This window comes from Oncorhynchus nerka, linkage group LG4, assembly GCF_034236695.1.
Source record: "Oncorhynchus nerka isolate Pitt River linkage group LG4, Oner_Uvic_2.0, whole genome shotgun sequence".
Lineage (NCBI taxonomy): Eukaryota > Metazoa > Chordata > Actinopteri > Salmoniformes > Salmonidae > Oncorhynchus > Oncorhynchus nerka.
The window spans coordinates 27,171,564-27,194,897 of NC_088399.1; the positions used below are offsets into that span (position 1 = coordinate 27,171,564).

At 50.5% G+C, this 23,334-nt stretch overlaps 2 protein-coding genes across 3 annotated transcripts in view; one reads left to right on the forward strand and one right to left on the reverse strand.

Moving 5' to 3' along the window:
• The window catches only part of LOC135571503 (mucin-12-like), a 56,838-nt gene extending 49,697 nt beyond the window's left edge, over positions 1 to 7,141 (forward strand). Inside the window, exons 43-44 of the mRNA XM_065018092.1 lie at positions 3,620 to 4,152; positions 6,914 to 7,141. Of these exons, the coding sequence (XP_064874164.1) occupies positions 3,620 to 4,152; positions 6,914 to 7,141 (761 nt within the window). The remainder of the gene's footprint in view (positions 1 to 3,619; positions 4,153 to 6,913) is intronic.
• A 10,673-nt stretch (positions 7,142 to 17,814) lies between these two features.
• Positions 17,815 to 23,274, reverse strand: s100z (S100 calcium binding protein Z). 2 transcript variants are annotated; one of them, XM_029659000.2, is made up of 3 exons: positions 23,246 to 23,274; positions 22,854 to 23,029; positions 17,815 to 19,783 (listed from the first exon to the last, which is right to left on the reverse strand). In XM_029659000.2, exons 2-3 carry the CDS (start codon positions 22,992 to 22,994, stop codon positions 19,625 to 19,627), a joined length of 300 nt encoding a protein of 99 aa, XP_029514860.1. In that variant the 5' UTR covers positions 22,995 to 23,029; positions 23,246 to 23,274; the 3' UTR covers positions 17,815 to 19,624. The 2 variants fall into 2 exon arrangements, with proteins under 2 accessions (XP_029514860.1, XP_029514861.1); XM_029659001.2 differs by having other exon boundaries at positions 22,854 to 23,026; positions 23,246 to 23,261.
• Positions 23,275 to 23,334: the final 60 nt, after the last annotated feature.

The window sequence follows — 23,334 nt, forward strand, 5'->3', positions numbered from 1 at the left end:
CACAGCACTGCCCTGACTACACTCCCACCACACCGCCCCACACAGCACTGCTCCCACTACACTGCCCCACACAGCACTGCCCCCACTACACTGGCCCCACAGCACTGCCCCCACACAGCACTGCCCCCCACCACACTGCCTCACACAGCACTGCCCCCACCACACCGCCCCACACCGCAACACCTGCCCCCACCACACCGCCCCCCACTACACCGCTCCCACCACACCGCCCCCACACAGCACTGCTCCCACCACACTGCCCCACACAGCACTGCCCCCACCACACTGCCCCACACAGCATCGCTCCCACCACACCGCACCCACTACACCGCTCCCACCACACCGCCCCACACAGCACTGCTCCCACTACACTGCCCCACACAGCACTGCCCCCACTACACCGCTCCCACCACACCGCCCCACACAGCACTGCTCCCACACACTGCCCCACACAGCACTGCCCCCACTACACTGCCCCACCACACCGCCCCCACTACACCGCTCCCACTACACCGTCCCACACAGCACTGCCCCCACTACACTGCTCCCACCACACTGCCCCACACAGCACTGCCCCCACACACCGCCCCCACCACACTGCCCCCACAGCACTGCCCCACCACACTGCCCCACACAGCACTGCTCCCACTACACGCTCCCACCACAGCACTGCCCCCACCCTCCCACCACACCGCCCCACTACACTGCCCCCACTACACCGCCTCCCACCACACCGCCCCCACACACCGCCTCCCACTACACTGCCCCACACAGCACTGCCCCCACTACACTGCCCCACACAGCACTGCTCCCACCACACTGTCTCACACAGCACTGCCCCCACTACACTGCCCCCACAGCACTGCCCCACACACACACTGTCCCACACAGCACTGCTCCCACCACACTGCCCCACACAGCATCGCTCCCACCACACTGCCCCACACAGCACTGCTCCCACCACACTGCCCCACACAGCATCGCTCCCACCACACTGCCCACACAGCACCGCTCCCACCACACCGCCCCCACTACACCGCTCCCACCACACCGCCCCACAACACCGCTCCCACCACACCGCCCCACACAGCACCGCCCCACACAGCACTGCTCCCACCACACTGCCCCACACAGCACTGCCCCACCACACTGCCCCACACAGCACTGCCCCAACTACACTGCCCCACACAGCACTGCCCCCACCACACTGCCCCCACTACACTGCCCCCACCACACTGCCCCACACAGCACTGCCCCCACTACACCGCTCCCACCACACCGCCCCACACAGCACTGCTCCCACTACACTGCCCCACACAGCACTGCCCCCACTACACTGCCCCCACAGCACTGCCCCCACTACACCGCTCCCACCACACCGCCCCACACAGCACTGCTCCCACTACACTGCCCCACACAGCACTGCCCCCACTACACTGGCCCACACAGCACTGCCCCCACACAGCACTGCCCCCACCACACTGCCTCACACAGCACTGCCCCCACCACACTGCCCACACAGCACTGCCCCCACCACACCGCAACACCTCACACAGCATCGCCTCCACCACACCGCCCCCACTACACCGCTCCCACCACACCGCCCCACACAGCACTGCTCCCACCACACTGCCCCACACAGCACTGCCCCCACCACACTGCCCCACACAGCTCGCTCCCACCACACCGCACCCACTACACCGCTCCCACCACACACACACTGCTCCCACTACACTGCCCCACACAGCACTGCCCCACTACACCGCTCCCACCACACACAGCACTGCTCCCACTACACCACACAGCACTGCCCCCACACACCGCCCCCACCACACGCCCCCACTACACCGCCTCCCACCACACCGCCCCACACAGCACTGCCCCCACTACACTGCTCCCACCACACCGCCCCACACTGCCACCACACCGCTCCCACCACACCGCCCCACTACACCGCTCCCACCACACCGCCCACACAGCACTGCTCCCACTACACCGCTCCCCCACACAGCACTGCCCCCACTACACAGCACCGCTCCCACCACACCGCCCCACTGCTCCCACTACACTGCCCCACACAGCATGCTCCCACTGCCCACAGCACTGCCCCCACTACACCGCTCCCACCACACCGCCCCACACAGCACCGCTCCCACTACACCGCCCACACAGCACTGCACCGCCCCACCACACCGCCCCACACAGCACTGCCCCCACTACACCGCTCCCACCACACCGCCCCCACTACACCGCTCCCCACCACACTGCCCCCACTACACCGCTCCCACCACACCGCCCCACAGCACTGCCCCCACACCGCCCCCACTACACCGCCCCACCACACCGCCCCCACTACACCGCTCCCACCACACCGCCCCACTACACCGCTCCCACACACTGCCCCACACAGCACTGCTCCCACTACACTGCCCCACACAGCACTGCCCCCACTACACCGCTCCCACCACACCGCCCCACTACACCGCTCCCACCACACCGCTCCCACCACACTGCCCCCACTACACCGCTCCCACCACACCGCCCCACACAGCCTCCCACTACACTGCCCCCACTACACTGCCCCACACGCACTGCCCCCACTACACTGCCCCACACAGCACTGCTCCCACCACACTGTCTCACACAGCACTGCCCCCACTACACTGCCCCCACTAGCACTGCCCCCCACCACACTGTCTCACAGCACTGCTCCCACCACACTGCCCCACACAGCATCGCTCCCACCACACTGCCCCACACAGCACGCTCCCACCACACTGCCCCACACAGCATCGCTCCCACCACACTGCCCCACACAGCATCGCTCCCACCACACTGCCCCACACAGCATCGCTCCCACCACACCGCCCCCCACTACACCGCTCCCACCACACCGCCCCCCACTACACCGCTCCCACCACACCGCCCCACACAGCACCCCACACAGCACTGCTCCCACCACACTGCCCCACACAGCACTGCCCCCACCACACTGCCCCACACAGCACTGCCCCAACTACACTGCCCCACACAGCACTGCCCCCACCACACTGCCCCCACTACACTGCCCCCACCACACTGCCCCACACAGCACTGCCCCCACTACACCGCTCCCACCACACCGCCCCCCACACAGCACTGCTCCCACTACACTGCCCCACACAGCACTGCCCCACTACACTGCCCCACACAGCACTGCCCCCACTACACCGCTCCCACCACACCGCCCACACAGCACTGCTCCCACTACACTGCCCACACAGCACTGCCCCCACCACACTGGCCCACACAGCACTGCCCCCACACAGCACTGCCCCCACCACACTGCCTCACAGCACTGACCCCACCACACCGCCCACACCGCAACACCTCACAGCATCGCTCCACCACACCGCCCCACTACACCGCTCCCACCACACCGCCCCCACACAGCACTGCTCCCACCACACTGCCCCACACAGCACTGCCCCCACCACACTGCCCCACACAGCATCGCTCCCACCACACCGCACCCACTACACCGCTCCCACCACACCGCCCCACACAGCACTGCTCCCACTACACTGCCCCACACAGCACTGCCCCCACTACACCGCTCCCACCACACCGCCCCACACAGCACTGCTCCCACTACACTGCCCCACACAGCACTGCCCCCACTACACCGCTCCCACCACACCGCCCCCACTACACTCCCACCACCGCCCCACACAGCTCCCACTACACCGCTCCCACCACACAGCACTGCCCCCACTACACCGCTCCCACCACACCGCCCCCCACACCAGCACCGCCCCCACTACACCGCTCCCACCACACCGCCCCCACTACACCCCACTACACTCCCACACAGCACTACACTGCCCCACACAGCACTGCCCCCACTACACCGCTCCCACCACACCGCCCCACTACACCGCTCCCACCACACCGCCCCCACACACACTGCCCCCACTACACCGCTCCCACCCACCGCCCACACACCGCCCCCACTACACCGCTCCCACCACACCGCTCCCACCACACTGCCCCCACTACACCGCTCCCACCACCACACTGCTCCCCACAGCACTGCCCCCCACTACACCGCTCCCCCCACCGCTCACACCACACCGCCCCCACTACACCGCTCCCCACTACACCGCCCACACAGCACTGCTCCCACTACACCGCCCCCACACAGCACTGCCCCCACTCCCACCACACCGCCCCCACTACACTCCCACCACACCGCCCCACACAGCACTGCCCCCACTACACCGCTCCACACCGCCCCACAGCACTGCCCCACTACACCGCTCTCCCACCACACTGCCCCCACTACACCGCTCCCACCACACTGCCCCACTACACCGCTCCCACCACACCGCCCCCACTACACCGCTTCCCACCACACCGCCCCCACTACACCGCCCCCACCACACCGCCCCACTACACCGCTCCCACCACACCGCCCCCACTACACCGCTCCCACTACACTGCCCCACACAGCACTGCTCCCACTACACTGCCCCACACAGCACTGCCCCCACTACACCGCTCCCACCACACCGCCCCACTACACCGCTCCCACCACACCGCCCCCACACAGCACTGCCCCCACTACACCGCTCCCACCACACCGCCCCCACACAGCACTGCCCCCACTACACTGCCCCCACTACACTGCCCCCACGACACTGCCCCCACTACACTGCCCCACACAGCACTGCTCCCACCACACTGTCTCACACAGCACTGCCCCCACTACACTGCCCCCACTACACTGCCCCCACCACACTGTCTCACACAGCACTGCTCCCACCACACTGCCCCACACAGCATCGCTCCCACCACACTGCCCCACACAGCATCGCTCCCACCACACTGCCCCACACAGCATCGCTCCCACCACACTGCCCCACACAGCATCGCTCCCACCACACTGCCCCACACAGCACGCTCCCACCACACCGCCCCCACTACACCGCTCCCACCACACCGCCCCCACTACACCGCTCCCACCACACCGCCCCACACAGCACCGCCCCACACAGCACTGCTCCCACCACACTGCCCCACACAGCACTGCCCCCACCACACTGCCCCACACAGCACTGCCCCAACTACACTGCCCCACACAGCACTGCCCCCACCACACTGCCCCCACTACACTGCCCCCACCACACTGCCCCACACAGCACTGCCCCCACTACACCGCTCCCACCACACCGCCCCCACACAGCACTGCTCCCACTACACTGCCCCACACAGCACTGCCCCCACTACACTGCCCCACACAGCACTGCCCCCACTACACCGCTCCCACCACACCGCCCCACACAGCACTGCTCCCACTACACTGCCCCACACAGCACTGCCCCCACTACACTGGCCCACACAGCACTGCCCCCACACAGCACTGCCCCACCACACTGCCTCACACAGCACTGACCCCACCACACCGCCCCCACACCGCAACACCTCACACAGCATCGCTCCACCACACCGCCCCCACTACACCGCTCCCACCACACCGCCCACACAGCACTGCTCCCACCACACTGCCCCACACAGCACTGCCCCCACCACACTGCCCCACACAGCATCGCTCCCACCACACCGCACCCACTACACCGCTCCCACCACACCGCCCCCACACAGCACTGCTCCCACTACACTGCCCCACACAGCACTGCCCCCACTACACCGCCTCCCACCACACCGCCCACACAGCACTGCTCCCACTACACTGCCCCACACAGCACTGCCCCCACTACACCGCCTCCCACCACACCGCCCCCACTACACCGCTCCCACCACACCGCCCCACACAGCACTGCCCCCACTACACCGCTCCCACCACACCGCCCACACAGCACTGCCCCCACTACACCGCTCCCACCACACCGCCCCACTACACCGCTCCCACCACACCGCCCCACTACACCGCTCCCACCACACCGCCCCCACTACACCGCTCCCACTACACTGCCCCACACAGCACTGCTCCCACTACACTGCCCCACACAGCACTGCCCCCACTACACCGCTCCCACCACACCGCCCCCACTACACCGCTCCCACCACACCGCCCCACACAGCACTGCCCCCACTACACCGCTCCCACCACACCGCCCCACACAGCACTGCCCCCACTACACCGCTCCCACCACACCGCCCCCACTACACCGCTCCCACCACACTGCCCCCACTACACCGCTCCCACCACACCGCCCCCACTACACCGCTCCCACCACACCGCCCCCACTACACCGCCCCCACCACACCGCCCCCACTACACCGCTCCCACCACACCGCCCCCCACTACACCGCTCCCACCACACCGCCCCCACTACACCGCTCCCACTACACTGCCCCACACAGCACTGCCCCACCACACCGCCCCACACAGCACTGCTCCCACCACACTGCCCCACACAGCACTGCCCCACACAGCACTGCCCCACTACACTGCCCCACACAGCACTGCCCCACACAGCACTGCCCCCACTACACTGCCCCCACTACACTGCCCCACACAGCACTGCCCCACACAGCACTGCCCCACTACACTGCCCCACACAGCACTGCCCCCACTACACCGCTCCACACAGCACTGCCCCCACTACACTGCCCCACACAGCACTGCCCCCACTACACTGCCCCACACAGCATCGCTCCCACCACACCGCCCCCACTACACCGCTCCCACCACACCGCCCCCACACAGCACCGCCCACACAGCACTGCCCCCACCACACTGCCCCCACTACACTGCCCCCACTACACTGCCCCACACAGCACTGCCCCCACTACACCGCTCCCACCACACCGCCCCACACAGCACTGCTCCCACTACACTGCCCCACACAGCACTGCCCCCACTACACTGCCCCACACAGCACTGCCCCAACTACACTGCCCCACACAGCACTGCCCCCACACAGCACTGCCCCCACCACACTGCCTCACACAGCACTGCCCCCACCACACCGCCCCACACCGCAACACCTCACACAGCATCGCCCCACCACACCACACCTCTCCTACCACACCGCCCCACACAGCATCGCTCCCACCACACCACCCCACACCGCACTGCATCACACAGCACTGCCCCCACCACACCACCCCACACCACACCGCCCCATTTATTTAACTAGGCAAGTCAGTTAACATCAAATTCTTATTAACAATGACAGCCTACCAAAAGGCGAAAGGCCTCCTGCGGGGACGGGGGCTGGGATAAAAAATAAAAAATAAATACAATATAAATATAGGACAAAACACACATCACAACAAGAGAGACAACACTACATAAAGAGAGACCTAAGATAACAACAAAGCATGGTAGCAACACAACATGACAGCAACATGGTAGCAACACAACATGGTAGCAGCACAAAACATGGTACAAACATTATTGGGCATAGACAACAGCACAAAGGGCAAGAAGGTAGAGACAACAATACATCACACAAAGCAGCCACAACTGTCAGTAAGAGTGTCCATGATTGAGTCTTTGAATGAAGAGATTGAGATAAAACTGCCCAGTTTGAGTGTTTGTTGCAGCTCGTTGAAGTTACTAGCTGCAGCGAACTGAAAAGAAGAGAGACCCAGGGATGTGTGTGCTTTGGGGACCTTTAACAGAATGTGACTGGCAGAACAGGTATTGTATGTGGAGGATGAGGGCTGCAGTAGATATCTCAGCAGATAGGGGAGAGTGAGGCCTAAGAGGTTTTTTAAAATAAGCATCAACCAGTGGGTCTTGCGACAGGTATACAGAGATGACCAGTTTACAGAGGAGTGTAGATGGCCATCTGAATCAGGGTTAGTTTGGCATCTGGGGTGAAAAAGGAGAGATTACGATATAGGAAACCTCTTCACTAGATTTAACTTTAGCCTGCAGCTTTGATATGTTTTTGTTATTGTTGTTTTTAACCAGGTAGGCTGGTTGAGAAAGTTCTCATTTACAACTGTGACCTGGCCAAGATAAAGCAAAGCAGTGCGACATAAACAACAACACAGAGTTACACATGGAATAAACAAACCTACGGTCAATAACACAATAGGAAAAAAATAAAGTCTATATACAGTGTGTGCAAATGGAGGGAAGGAAATAAATAGGCCATAGTAGCGACGTAATTATAATTTAGCAAATGAACACTGGAGTGATAGATGTGCAGATGATGATGTGCAAGTAGAAATACTGGTGTGCAAAAGAGCAGAAAAGTAAATAAATACAATATGGAGATGAGGTAGGTATATTGGATGGGCTATTTACAGATGGGCTATGTACAGCTGCAGTGATCGGTTAGCTGCTCAGATAGCTGATGTTTAAAGTTAGTGAGAGAAATATAAGTCTCCAGCTTCAGCGATTTTTGCAATTCGTTCCAGTCATTGGCAGCAGAGAACAAAATGGATGGCACTGTGATAGACTGCATCTAGTTTGCTGAGTAGAGTGTTGGAGGCTATTTTGTAAATGACATCGCTGAAGTCGAGGATTGGTAGGATAGTCAGTTTTACGAGGGTATGTTTGGCAGCGTGTGTGAAGGTAGCTTTGTTGCGAAATAGGAAGCCGATTATAGATTTAATTTTGGATTGGAGATGTTTAATATGAGTCTGGAAGGAGAGTTTACAGTCTAACCAGACATCTAGGTATTTGTAGTTGTCCACATATTCTAGGTCGGAACCGTCCAGAGTAGTGATGCTAGTCGGGCGGGTGCGGGCAGCGAACGATTGAAAAGCATGCACTTAGTTTTACTAGTGTTTAAGAGCAGTTGGAGGCCACGGAAGGAGTGTTGTATGGCACTGAAGCTCGTTTGGAGGTTTGTTAACACAGTGTCCAAAGAAGGGCCAGATGTATACAGCATGGTGTCGTCTGCGTAGAGGTGGATCAGGGAATCACCTGCAGCAAGAGCGACATCGTTGATATATACAGAGAAAAGAGTTGGCCCGAGAATTGAACCCTGTGGTACCCCCATAGAGACTGTCAGAGGTCCGGAAAACAGGCCCTCCGATTTGACACACTGAACTCTGTCTGAGAAGTAGTTGGTGAACCAGGCGAGGCAGTCATTTGAGAAACCAAGGCTGTTGAGTCTGCCGATAAGAATACAGTGATTGACAGAGTCGAAAGCCTTGGCCAGGTCAATGAAGACGGCTGCACAATACTTTTCTTTTATCGATGGCGGTTATGATATTGTTTAGCACCTTGAGCGTGGCTGAGGTGCACCCGTGACCAGCTCGGAAATCAGATTGCACAGCGGAGAAGGTACAGTGGGATTCGAAATGGTCAGTGATCTGTTTATTAACTTGACTTTCGAAGACTTTAGAAAGGCAGGGCAGGATGGATATAGGTCTGTAACAGTTTGGGTCTAGAGTATCACCCCCTTTGAAGAGGGGGATGACCGCGGCAGCTTTCCAATCTTTAGGGATCTCGGACGAAACGAAAGAGAGGTTGAACAGACTGCTAATAGGGGTTGCAACAATGGCGGCGGATGATTTTAGAAAGAGAGTGTCCAGATTGTCTAGGAAAGCTGATTTGTACAGGTTCAGGTTTTGAAACTCTTTCAGAACATCTGCTATCTGGGTTTGGGCGAAGGAGAAGCTGGGGAGGCTTAGGCAAGTAACTGCGGGGGGTGCGGAGCTGTTGGCCGGGGTTGGGGTAGCCAGGAGGAAATCATGGCCAGCCGTAGAGAAATGCTTATTGAAATTCTCGATTATCGTGGTGACAGTGTTTCCTAGCCTCAGTGCAGTGGGCAGCTGGGAGGAGGTGCTCTTATTCTCCATGGATTTTACAGTGTCCCAAAACTTTTTGGCGTTAGAGCTACAGGATGAAAATTTCTGTTATGAAAAAACTAGCCTTTGCTTTCCTGACTGACTGCGTGTATCGGTTCCTGACTTCAGTGAAAAGTTGCATATTGTGGGTGTCACGTCCTGACCTTAGTTCCCTTTTTTATGTCTCTATTTTAGGTTGGTCAGGGCGTGAGTTGGGGTGGGCATTCTATGTTTTGTTCTATGTTTGTATTGTTTCTATGTGTTTGGCCTGGTATGGTTCCCAATCAGAGGCAGCTGTCAATCGTTGTCTCTGATTGAGAACCATACTTAGGCAGCCTGGTTTTGCCCTTGAGTTGTGGGTAGTTCTTTTCTGTCTCTGTCTCTGTACCAGACAGGACTGTTTCGTTTATTCCGTTTTGTTATTTTTGTTCTAGTGTTCAGTGTAATTAAAAGATCATGAACACGCACCACGCTGCACCTTGGTCCTATCCTTCTTCCACCAATGACAACCGTTACAGTGGGGACTATTCGATGCTGAGAGAAGGACAGTGCACCATCTAGCCATACTCCCAAGTACTTGTATGAGGTGACTATCTCAAGCTCAAAACCCTCAGAGGTAGTAATAACACCTGTGGGAAGAAGGGCATTATTTTTACCAAACCATATGACCTTTGTTTTGGAGGTGTTCAGAGGAGGGGTCAGCTCAATCCATCAATCAATCACATTTATTTATAAAGCCCTTTTTATATCAGCCGATGTCATAAAGTGCTCTACAGAAACCCAGCCTAATAGCCTAAACAGCAAGCAATGCAGATGAAGCACGTGGCTAGAAAAACTCACTAGAAAGGCCAGAACCTAGGAAGAAAGCTAGAGAGGAATCAGGCTCTGACGGGTGGCCAGTCCTTCTGGCTGTGCCGGGTGGAGATTATAACAGAACATGGCCAAGATGTTCAAATGTTCATAGATGACCAGCAGGGTCAGATAATGATAATCACAGTGGTTGTAGAGGTTGCAACAGGACAGCACCTCAGGGGTAAATTGCAGTTGGCTTTTCATAGCCGATCATTCAGAGTTAGAGACAGCAGGTGCGTTAGAGAGACAGCACATCCGGGGCAAGGTAGCACGTCCAGTGAACAGGTCAGGGTTCCATAGCCACAGGCAGAACAGTTGAACCTGGAGCAACAGCATGACCAGTTGAACTGGGGACAGCAAGGAGTCATCAGGCCAGGTAGTCCTGAGGCATAATCCTAGGGCTCAGGGCCCCCGGGAGAAGAGAGAGAAAGAGAGAAAATAGAGAAAAGAGAAAAGAGAGAGAGAGAGGGACCATACTTAAATTCACACAGGACACCGGATGAGACAGGGGAAATACCCCAGATATAACATACTGACCCTAGCCCCCCGACACAACTATTGCAGCATAAATACTGGAGGCTGAGACAGGAACGGTCGGGAGACACTGTGAGTATAAGAATGTATCATCTGCCTATAAATGGATGAGAGAGCTTCCTACTGCCTGAGCTATGTTGTTGATGTAAATTGAGACAAGCGTGGGGCCTAGGATCGAGCCTTGGGGTACTCCCTTGGTGACAGGCAGTGGCTGAGACAGCAGATTTTCTGACTTTATAACCTGCACTCTTTGAGAGAGGTAGTTAGCAAACCAGGCCAAAGACCCCTCGGAGTCACCAATACTCCTTAGCCGGCCCACAAGAATGGAATGGTCTACCTTATCGAGAGCTTTGGCCAAGTCAATAAAATAGCAGCACGATATTGCTTAGAATCAAGGGTAATGGTGACATCATTGAGGACCTTTAAGGTTGCAGTGACACATCCATAACCTGAGCATACCAGAGAGAATACTATACACATCAAGAAAGCCAGTCAGTTGATTACTGGCAAGTTTTTCCAACACTTTTGATAAACAGGGCAAAATAGAAATAGGGTCAGATAGTTTTTTGGGGTGAAGTTAAAGGAGCTCCTTCAGCACCTCGGACTCAGTGACTGCCCGCAGAAAGAAACTTTGTCTCGGCAGGGGAAAAAGAGGGAGAAGAGTCGGGGATAGTAACATTAGAAGGGGTGGGAGATAAGGAAATGTTGGATGGGCAAGAAGGCATGGCTGAGTCAAATAGGATTCCTGACTTAATGAAGTGGTGATTAAAGAGATCAGCTATGTGCTTCTTGTCAGTAACAACCACATCATCAACATTAAGGGACATTGGCAGCAGTGAAGAGGAGGGTTTTTTCTCCAGGTCTTTAACCGTTTTTCAGAACTTCTTGGGGTTAGACCCACAGAGAGAGAACTGTTCCTTAAAGTAACTAACTTTGGCCTTCCGGATAGCCTAAGTGCACTTATTTCCCTGAAAGATAGCCAGTCAGCTTGAGTATGCATGTGCTGAGCCTTTTGCCAAATACAATTATTGAGGTGGAGTAACTCTGTAAGATCATGTTCGAACCAGGGGCTGAACCTGTTTTTAATTCTCAGTTCCTTTATGTGGGCATGTTTGTTAAAAATACCGTTGAAAATATCAATGCGCCAAAAAAAAATATCAGAGGGGATCAAGCTGATTTTGTACCATTTTACAGAGGCCAGTTCATGAAGGAATGCTTGCTCATTAAAGTTTTTTAGCCAGCGTCTATGACAAATCAGGACAGGTCGTTTCACTGAGCAGCCATTACGAACTCAGGCTGTAAATCAGTGATCACTAAGGTCATTACAGAAAACCCCAGGATTATTTGTGAGGATAATATTGAGGAGTGTAGCTTTTTCTGGGTGTTTGGAGTAATACCTTGTGGGATTGGTAATAATCTGAGAAAGATTTAGGGAGTTGCTTTAGGATTTAGGATTTAGGATTTAGATTTAGGGATTGCTTTAGGACTTGGTCAGGTGGTTTAATCCATAAAGGCCTGATTGGTGGAGTAATGCAGAGATGGTTGTCCTGGAAGGTTCTCATATCTCCACAGAGGAACTCTGAAGCTCTGTCAGAGTGACCATCGGTTTCTTAGTCACCTCCCTGACCAAGGCCCTTCTCCACTGACTGCTCAGTTTGGTTGTGCGGTCAGCTTTAGGAAGAGTCTTGGTGGTTCCAAACTTCTTCCATTTAAGAATGATGGAGGCCCCTGTGTTCTTGGGGACCTTCAATGCTGCAGAAATGTTTTGGTACCCTTCACCAGATCTATGCCTCGACACAATCCTGTCTCGGAGCTCTACGGACAATTCCTTTGACCTCGTGGCTTGGTTTTTGCTCTGACATCCACTGTCAACTGTGGGACATTCTCTGTTCCCCACTGTGTTTGGGTTAGTAATAACTTGTAGAGTGCCTCTATTTTCCCTCAGCATGCATTTTCTCACTAGTTGAATTCAATACTGTGATTGTAATTTTGTCAAATTACCATCATAATAAGAGTTCGTAATGGATTATATGTTCTTCTGAAATATGAACACAGAAATACTGGACATCTTGAACTCGTATTTTGATGGTGATTTGGACTTACATTTTGCTGGTCTCGGTCTTGACTCGGTCTCGCCCCCGTCTGGTCATGGTCTTGTATCGGTCTCGCCCCCGTCTGGTCTTGGTCTTGTATCGGTCTTGCTTTTGGTGTTCTCGAACACAACACATTTGTTATGGGACTTGTTAAACACATTTTTACTCCTGAACTTATTTAGACTTGCCATAACAAATGGGTTGAATACTTATTGACCAAAGACATTTCCGTTTTCATTTTTGATGAATTTGTAAACGTATCTAAAAACATAATTCCACTTTGACATTATGGGTTATTGTGTGTTGGCCAGTGACACAACATCTCAATTTATTTCATTTTAAATGCAGGCTGTAACACAACAAAATGTTGAAAAAGTCAACTGGTGTGAATACTTTTTGAAGGCACTACATCACACATCGACTCGGTACTGGTACTCCCTGCATATAGCCATGTACTCAAAATCATTATTTTTAGTCAATTTTGAGGGTTGAAAAATCATCCCAGTCTGCACTTCAACAGTTTGAACTAATCCAATGTCATCAGGATTATCAACATCCATTTTCTCCCTGACTGTTTAAGAGTGTATGTCCACTATATCACTGGACTTTAATCTCTCTTCCTCCACTGGGTTGTGTCTCTCCCCCTCCTCCTACTCCTCTCTTCCTATCCAGTATCACTTGCTATCAGCAGGAGCCATTACAGCTTTTCTCATCTCCTCTCTTCTCTGGTGTATTTTATCCCCTCTCCACTCCCGTATCTCTAATTCTCCTCCTCCCTGACAGTGGCCCCTCTTGTATCCCCCCCCCCCCCCCCCGTTCCACCCTCTGACAGAGTGACTCTGATCAGGCAGGGAGAGCAACATGGCCAGGGCCTCCTGGAGCCTTATCTCCAGATAACAGTGTAACCTTACATGCCCTTAATCTGATCCCTGCTTCCATGGTCCTTTATGCCTCACCGATCCCCTCTTAGGACAGGAATGATTCCTGTTGACATTGTTGAAGGACGATAAACGTTCTTCTAATTCTTTCTATTCTATAATTTTTTAAATTTTGAATAGATATACTCTCTAATTGAGATAAACAATCAGTTGTTTTCTCTCTATATAGTGCCTTGATTCTCCCATGATCACATTGACCTTTTAGTGCAGGTGGAAAAACTGCAGCAATCCTTCCTATTCAATGTCATCAGTCAATGACCTCTCAATGGAAACTGTCCCATTTCTCCTGCATTAAACAAGTCATAAGAAGTGAAAGTCAGTACAACAGGAATCACAAGGGACGTCATAAGTGATATTTAGTCTAAATACATGGCTCTGATAGATTCGAATGGGGATTCTCTTTCTAATAGCCTAGTCTACTTCATTTGATTTCTATTATGGCACTATCCATCTCTTTCTCTCTGCCTGTCATTAGGCCCCAGGGGATGACCTTGCTGTTTGGCAGAACATACCGACTTGTCCTGGAAAAGTGTCCTGGAGGCTCGGCCTCACGTGTTGTTTGTGAGCATCATCTTCCATCTGTCGCTGAATTAGAGCACTATGGTGTGGAAACGTCTGAACGATCCGTCTCTCTGTCTCTCCGTCTCTCTTTCCATCCAAAACCCCCGGGAGGAATATCTCACACTTATTCTCTCCCTCTTTCCCTCTGTCCCTCTTTCCTTCTATTGCTTTCTCACTCTCACCCTCTCTTTCTTTCTCTTTCTCTCTCTTTCCCTCATTACATTATTTTAAGGGCATATGGAGAGAAACTGTAAAGGACAACCTTGGATTTTGTGGTTTGTGTGTCTTTTTCTAATGGGCTGATATGTGTCTTTGAACATAAAGTCCTTAGTCCTCCGTGAAGGAAACATTTCCCTGTATCTGCAGCAGCCTACCGATGGCTTTTTATGTAGTTCTGTCCTTGTGCTGTACTTGTCTAATAATGTTCTGTATTATGTAACGTTTTATGTTTTGTGGAAGAGTAGCTGCTGCTTTAGCAGTAAATAATGGGGATCCTAATAAAATACTACAAAATACTAAATGGCTGATCCCTGGTCATTGGGATTTAAATAGACCCTGGTTGCAACTATCGCTGACACAGTCAATAAGTACCCTATCAGGCTTTGTCTTCATTTAGGATTCAGGAATAGAAAGAGAAGGATCACATATCTACAACAGATTATAGACACCACTAAGAGCTGATCCTCCCATTATGAAGCCCCATTGTGAGGTTAAAGACATGGAGACAAACACAAACACAAATACCAAAACCAAAAAACCATCTGAAAGTATTCCAGTGTGAGTGACGGGCTGTTGGCTGTGAAATGAAAAATCTACCATCACAACCCTCCATCTCCCCATCCCAAGCATAACATGATGGGAGGGGAGTGATAGATGATTGTAGTTTACGTTTGAATGGCAAAACAAGCCCTTCATGATCAGTTTTGTAGATGTCACAGACTGAGGGTCCGATCAGGGTTTGGAGAGAAGGACAAGGAGAGGAAGAGATAAATGTTGCCACTAAAGAAATAGAGTCTTTCTGACAGTGAGAGAGAAATGTGTATGTGATGGGGAGAGACAGCAGTCAAAAGGAAGGGTGCGTGTGCGTGTGCGCGTGTGTGTGTGTGTGTGTGTGTGTGTGTGTGTGTGTGTGTGTGTGTGTGTGTGTGTGTGTGTGTGTGTGTGTGTGATGGGGAGAGACAGCAGTCAAAAGGAAGGGTGCGTGTGCGTGTGTGTGTGTGTGTGTGTGTGTGTGTGTGTGTGTGTGTGTGTGTGTGTGTGTGTGTGTGTGTGTGTGTGTGTGTGTGTGTGTGTGTGTGTGTGTGTGTGTGTGATGGGAGAGACAGCAGTCAAAAGGAAGGGTGTGTGTGTGTGTGTGTGCGATGGGGAGAGACAGCAGTCAAAAGGAAGGGTGCGTGTGCGTGTGTGTGTGTATGTGATGGGGAGAGACAGCAGTCAAAAGGAAGAGTGCGTGTGCGTGTGTGTATGTGATGGGGAGAGACAGCAGTCAAAAGGAAGGGTGCGTGTGCGTGTGTGTGTGTGTGTGTGTGTGATGGGGAGAGACAGCAGTCAAAAGGAAGAGTGCGTGTGCGTGTGTGTGTGTATGTGATGGGGAGAGACAGCAGTCAAAAGGAAGGGGTGTGTGTGTGTGTGTGTGTGTGTGTGTGTGTGTGATGGGGAAAGACAGCAGTCAAAAGGAAGGGTGCGTGTGTGTGTGTGTGCGATGGGGAGAGACAGCAGTCAAAAGGAAGGGTGCGTGTGTGTGTGTGTGTGTGTATGTGATGGGGAGAGACAGCAGTCAAAAGGAAGGGTGCGTGTGCGTGTGCGCGTGCGTGTGCGTGTGTGTGTGTGTGTGTGTGTGTGCGTGCGTGCGTGCGTGCGTGCGTGTGTGTGTGCGTGCGTGCGTGCGTGTTACACAAGGATGGTTCATGTAAACCATGATGTAAAAAATACTATTCTTATAGTCACTTACAGTACACACATATTAAATGAAGAGATTAACAAGCTATGCAATGCATGTACTAGTTCAGCATGCTTCCAATGGAAAGATGACACAACAGCAAACTTTAACTGTAAGACCCCACATCACTCTAAGGGGTTGATAATAACAAAAGATAAGAATGGTGTTACACCGACTACAAGTTCTTTAACAGAATCTATGAATCATAGAAAAATAAGTAAAGTTTCCAAGTCTCTATGATTACAGCTGTCACAAAAAAAAGATAATCATCACATAATTTTCCTCCAGGGGGGACAGGCTCATTATCCCGCTCAATTACAACCAATCACACAGAAAATAGAAATTAACTTTCTGTGTGTGTGTGTGTGTGTGTGTGTGTGTGTGTGTGTGTGTGTGTGTGTGTGTGTGTGTGTGCGCGTGTGTGCGTGTGTGTGCACGTGTGTGCGTGTGAATCCGTGCGTACGTAGATGATGGCTCATGAATGTTTTTCCTTCAGGATACTCAATAACAGATCTCTGTGTTGGAGTAGAGAGAGGGGGTTGGGCACCTGAAGAAATAAAGGAAGACTACTAATTCTAAATGTTATGGTTTCAGCTCAGACAACAGAGGATACTGTTAGGACTGTAGAGATCATTAATCAGGTACTGTATACAGTATGTCGTTGTTGTTAACAATACATTGCTCTTCTATAGTGCTTTTCTAAAAAGCTAAAGATGCGTTGTTGCTTCTAATGGATCAGGAGTTGGGTGTAAGGTTGGTGTAAAAGCTCAGGTTCAGATTAGGGGTTAAAATGACATTTGTCAAAATAAAATGTTGTTCTTCTACACTTTCTAGCGTGGATGTACTTTATGAATCCCCAAGGAAAAACTGCCACTGTGACTTCTTCTGAAGTTGGGATGTCATGAGTCACTTTGACTGACAGGTGGTGAAAGGTCCAGGTGGTTAATGGGGATTGCGTCATCATCCTCATGCGTCATCGAACGCATCACCAGGCGCTTTATACAGAGACCATCCAAAAGCACAGCACAACCTCTCCTTGAGAAATATTCAGAAGACTCCACCAAAGAGGAGTGATGGGGAAGGACACACAGGACAGGCACATACACACACTCGCAGACTAAAACACACACACTCAAGGTCTTGGGGACTAGAACTTTATTATGCCGTGTTACTGTCACAATATAAAACAAATATTGTCAAGCGAATCATTTTCATATGATTATATGCTGTCAATCATTTACATGTGATGGCAAATGAATAATGAATAATAAACATGCTTGTGCAATTGTAATTAGATTTAAATGTATCATTAAGTGACAGAAAGGGTTCATGAAACAAGCACATTTTAGAATGGAAGGAACATTCTCAAGTATGTCTCTGACTTACAGGAAATAACCCCCCCCCCCTCTCTTTGCAAGATGTGACACATTGATAGTTACAATACATTGCAAAAATCAATAAAAAGGTGGATGAATGACAGAATGAATCAATCATTGAACTAACCAAGCAGACAGTTATTGTGATATCACCTCAGGGTATGTGACAATAGCTTGGGTACCAGTTTGTTTCTGCTCTAGACAGATCTTTGTGGTTATGTTCACTAGCCAGATCTTTGTGGTTATGTTCTCTAGCCAGATCTTTGTGGTTATGTTCACTAGCCAGATCTTTGTGGTTATGTTCACTAGCCAGATCTTTGTGTTTATTTTCACTAGCCAGATCTTTGTGGTTATGTTCACTAGCCAGATCTTTGTGGTTATGTTCACTAGACAGATCTTTGTGGTTATGTTCACTAGCCAGATCTTTGTGGTTATGTTCACTAGCCAGATCTTTGTGGTTATGTTCACTAGACAGATCTTTGTGGTTATGTTCACTAGCCAGATCTTTGTGGTTATGTTCTCTAGCCAGATCTTTGTGGTTATGTTCACTAGCCAGATCTTTGTGGTTATGTTCACTAGCCAGATCTTTGTGTTTATTTTCACTAGCCAGATCTTTGTGGTTATGTTCACTAGCCAGATCTTTGTGGTTATGTTCTCTAGCCAGATCTTTGTGGTTATGTTCACTAGCCAGATCTTTGTGGTTATGTTCACTAGCCAGATCTTTGTGTTTATGTTCACTAGACAGATCTTTGTGGTTATGTTCACTAGCCAGATCTTTGTGGTTATGTTCACTAGACAGATCTTTGTGGTTATGTTCACTAGACAGATCTTTGTGTTTATGTTCACTAGCCAGATCTTTGTGGTTATGTTCACTAGCCAGATCTTTGTGGTTATGTTCACTAGCCAGATCTTTGTGGTTATGTTCACTAGCCAGATCTTTGTGGTTATGTTCACTAGCCAGATCTTTGTGGTTATGTTCACTAGCCAGATCTTTGTGTTTATGTTCACTAGCCAGATCTTTGTGGTTATGTTCACTAGCCAGATCTTTGTGGTTATGTTCACTAGCCAGATCTCTGTGGTTATGTTCACTAGCCAGATCTTTGTGGTTATGTTCTCTAGCCAGAAGTGTTGTTAAGAGCTGAAACAGTCTGGCACTCAGGGTAGTGTGACACCATGTTTGAAATCATCTGTTTTGATGCGTCAGAGGGACAGAAGTATCTTATTTCTAGCAAAAGTATGTTAATTTATGATTTCGACTTTAGTCTAATCTCCTTCTGCTGTTGACAAACATATAGTGTAGTGGTTTTAGTAGTACTGAGACCATGGGGAATTGAGAAGTGATCACAGTATTCAATGTTCAGCATGATGGGTGTGGTTGTAATTCGTTACTTTCTACCTCTGTTGGTTTCTAATTCTATTTCTATCCACGGGCCAATTTGAAATGGCTCCCTATTCCCTATGCAGTGCCCTACTTTTGACCAGAGCCCTATTTAGACCTGTCATAGCCCTATGAGGCTTTGGCCAATAGAAGTGCACTAAATAGGCAAGGGGAAGCCATTTCGGATTTAACTGTTAGTTGGCTTTCTTCTTCTGCTTCTCCTGGAAGAAGTCGTTGCAGGCTACGGTCAGGGCCGCCACCAGAACCACAAACTCATTGAAGTCCACCTCGTTGTCTTTGTTGGAGTCCAGATCATTCATGATCTTCTCCACCAGCATGGGGTCTTTCTGAGACTGGAAATGAAAAGAAACAACAATTAATCAATCACTAAATCAGTCAATCAAAGATCTAACCACCAACCAAATCATTTTAAACCTTGATAAGCTGAAGGATGGGGCTAGGGGAATGTAACCACTCTCCAATGAATATACAGATCTATGGATGCAAGGACTGACAGTCCTTGAGATCAACATCATTTTGAGTCTAAAGATATAGGCATATCTCATAATTAAAACAACAATTGAACAGCAGCAAATATTCTATACTGTAACTCTAATGTATTCTGTTCCACTGAGCTTACTCCAGGACTCCGACTCACTCTACCACTCTACTCGACAGGAAATAGACCATACTGAATCATGTCTCATGTCGCCCATTGACCGATCTGGATTCAGCTGCTTGGCCAATAAACAAGTCCCCTCATGACAGCAGGCTGCAATTAGGCCCTGTGTCAATCTCCCAGCCAGAGATCTGAGATGGAGATGGGGGAGATCTGAGGAGAGACGCCTCAGGCTCTGAGTCATTGGATTCATGGTGCTGGAGCCCCATCCCGGATATTAGACCGCCAAAGGCACTGACTGGGCACCGCACAGCACAGCAGGGCACCACACCACACAGCCAATGTCCACTGGAATCCAGAGTGACACTGGCGATAATCAATGAACCATAAGCTGAGAACCATCAGAGGTGTGTATGTGCACTTGTGTGTGTGTGTGTGTGTGTGTGTGTGTGTGTGTGTGTGTGTGTGTGTGTGTGTGTGTGTGTGTGTGTGTGTGTGTGTGTGAGAGAGAGAGATGGTGACCGTTGGATGGTTTCTGTCAGTCAAGCCAAGCCAGCCTGTGATACAGAGTAGTGACATGGAGCTAATGGAGGTATGTAGCACACACACACACAGCTTGACTGTCTTTGTACAAATCTCATTGAAATTTACGTGAAAAGTCAGTATTTGGCACTTTGACAAGTAGTGCACTAAATTAGGAATAGGGTGCCATTTGTGGCGTGTCCTGAATGTGTATTCGACTGTTACCAGGACACCGTCTCTATACTTGTCAGAGGCACGTCGGTGGGTGGAGACTAGTGACATCAGAAGAGAGTAGTCCAAGTTTATATTTGGAGGTGATGTGGGTCACTGGTGATGATGCATAGGCACCTGAGGCTTCCTTCCATCAGAGGGAGGGAGAAGATGTAGAGAGAAAAAAAGGAGGGAGGAGAGATTTGTCTCTACAACCCCTCACTCATTCTCTCATGGTATGAGGCTCATCCATTAGAACACAGACAGGCAGGTTTACTCCCCAAACACACTCGCATACACACAATCTTGTTTAACTAATCTTGCGGGGACACGCAATTTATAACCTTTCAAAATCCTATTTTCCCTAACCTTAACCCTAACCTTAACCCCCAAACCTAACCTTAACCCTAACCCTAAATCTAACCCTAATTCTACCTTAACCCTAAACCCCTAGAAATAGCATTTGACCTTTTGCGGACTAACAAAATGTCTCCAGTTGGTCAAAACAACCCCCCCCCACACACACACACGCACACACACACGCCCACTCCTCTGCACCATCACGGCCACTGCAGCATGGTAGATTATCTACAACAACCTACTACAATCAGACAGGGCAGTGAAGAGTAACTACTATCTTGCCTGCTTTCACAAAAGTACAAAAGCAAGAGACTTACACTCAACTTAACCAGAAATCAAAACTTCACAGCGGCTAAACTAATCCAGCGTAATGTAGAACGAGAAATGTCAAATCAGGTCCCTTTGCATTGATGTTTCCTTCTTGCCTTCCCTTTTGGATAACTAGATAACTCTACCCTTCTCTTAATCAACTATGTTCTGCTTTGTCTGTCCCCATAAGAGAACACCTTGAATAACCCACTTGGTTGCAGGTAGAACCCTTTTGGTTCCAGGTACAACCCTTTTGGGTTCTACCTGGAACCAAAAAAGGTTCTCCTATGGGGACAGCTATAGAACACTTTTGGAAACCTTTTTTCTAAGAGTGTAATTATATGCTTTCTAGCCACTGAGGCATATTGAAGAACAGATAAACAACATTGCCACGTCTCTAAGAATCATGTAAATGTTGTGTAGTAGGTCTATAATTGGAACAAATGAACACAACAGACCACATGGATTTGTACAATCCTGACATGAGTGAATCGGATAAATTCAATATGTATTTGGTTGTCTAATTCATCTTTCAAGTCTCAATGGGTAATCAAGTAGCATCAAAAAGCCCCCGAACATATCCATAAGTACAGCATAAATATCACTAATGTTCATCATGAAATGAATGCTGTTATGATTTCATCTAAATGGCACAAGAAGGTTTGTAATTCAAGACAGCTAGCTTCTTATTTGAGGTTCAACACACAGCTAAAACAGATTAATATAAATATAAATGATACAGTTGTTTTTTTCTATTCATGCTACTGTGTTTTACAGTTTCCTTGAACTGGCTCTATGCACATTCACTAGACTACACATGCTACACTGACACTCCAACACACACAGACATACACACACACACTACATACGCTCACACAAAAATAAACACACACACACACACACACACACACATGCATATAGACGCCACACATACACACTCACACATAGACACACTTTCACATTTTTCACATAACATACGCTGTTGCTACTCTGTTTATTATATCCTGATTGTCTAGTCACTTTTAACCCTTACCTACATGTACCTACTGTATTACCTCAATTACCTCAACTACCTCGCACCCCTGCACATTGACTTGGTACCGGTTCTGCTACTATAAAGCCTCGTTAATGTTTTTATTGTTTCACTATTTCCTTTTCATTTAGCAAATATTTGTCTTACTTTTTAAACTCTGCTTTGTTGAGAATGGGCTCGTAAGTAAGTAGCATTTCACGGTAAAGTCTACACCTGTTGTATTTGGCGCATGTGACCAATACATTTATTAACAATTAAATAGTGTTTCTGGGCCTTTCAATTGCTAAACACTGTCTGGTGAAGAGAATACCAAAATAATGTCAACATATATTGATATTGATAAATGATGAATATTAAACAGCTTTTTTACCATGAGAAAGTCAGTGAGTTCACTGTTCAGTAGCTGTTTCAGCTCTCCCTTGTTGAGCTTGAATTTGTCTCCGTCGTTCCCGGAGTATTTGTAGAAAACTGTTATAAGTGCGTCCATGGCACTCTGGAGTTGGCTTGGCATGGTGCTGATAGGAGGACAATGTCTTTCACGACCTACTGGGGAAAAGTGTAAGGGAAAAACAATTTCAAAACAGTTTAAAGTCTACGTGTATTAAAATAAAAGTAAGAGTTAAGTCTAAATCTATGGCCGCAAGTATTCAAAAGCACACAATAGGCGACATGTACAAATATGAGATATTACTCTACAGACAGACATACAGTAACATATGGTGAGACATAACAAAATCTCTATAGGAGAGGTGGTGTTCCTACCTGGTTAGAATCCTGGGCTAGTGTGATCTGAGAGAGGTTGCAGCATGGCTTGTTTATCTACAAATCAGTGGAAACATGACGTGTCATCA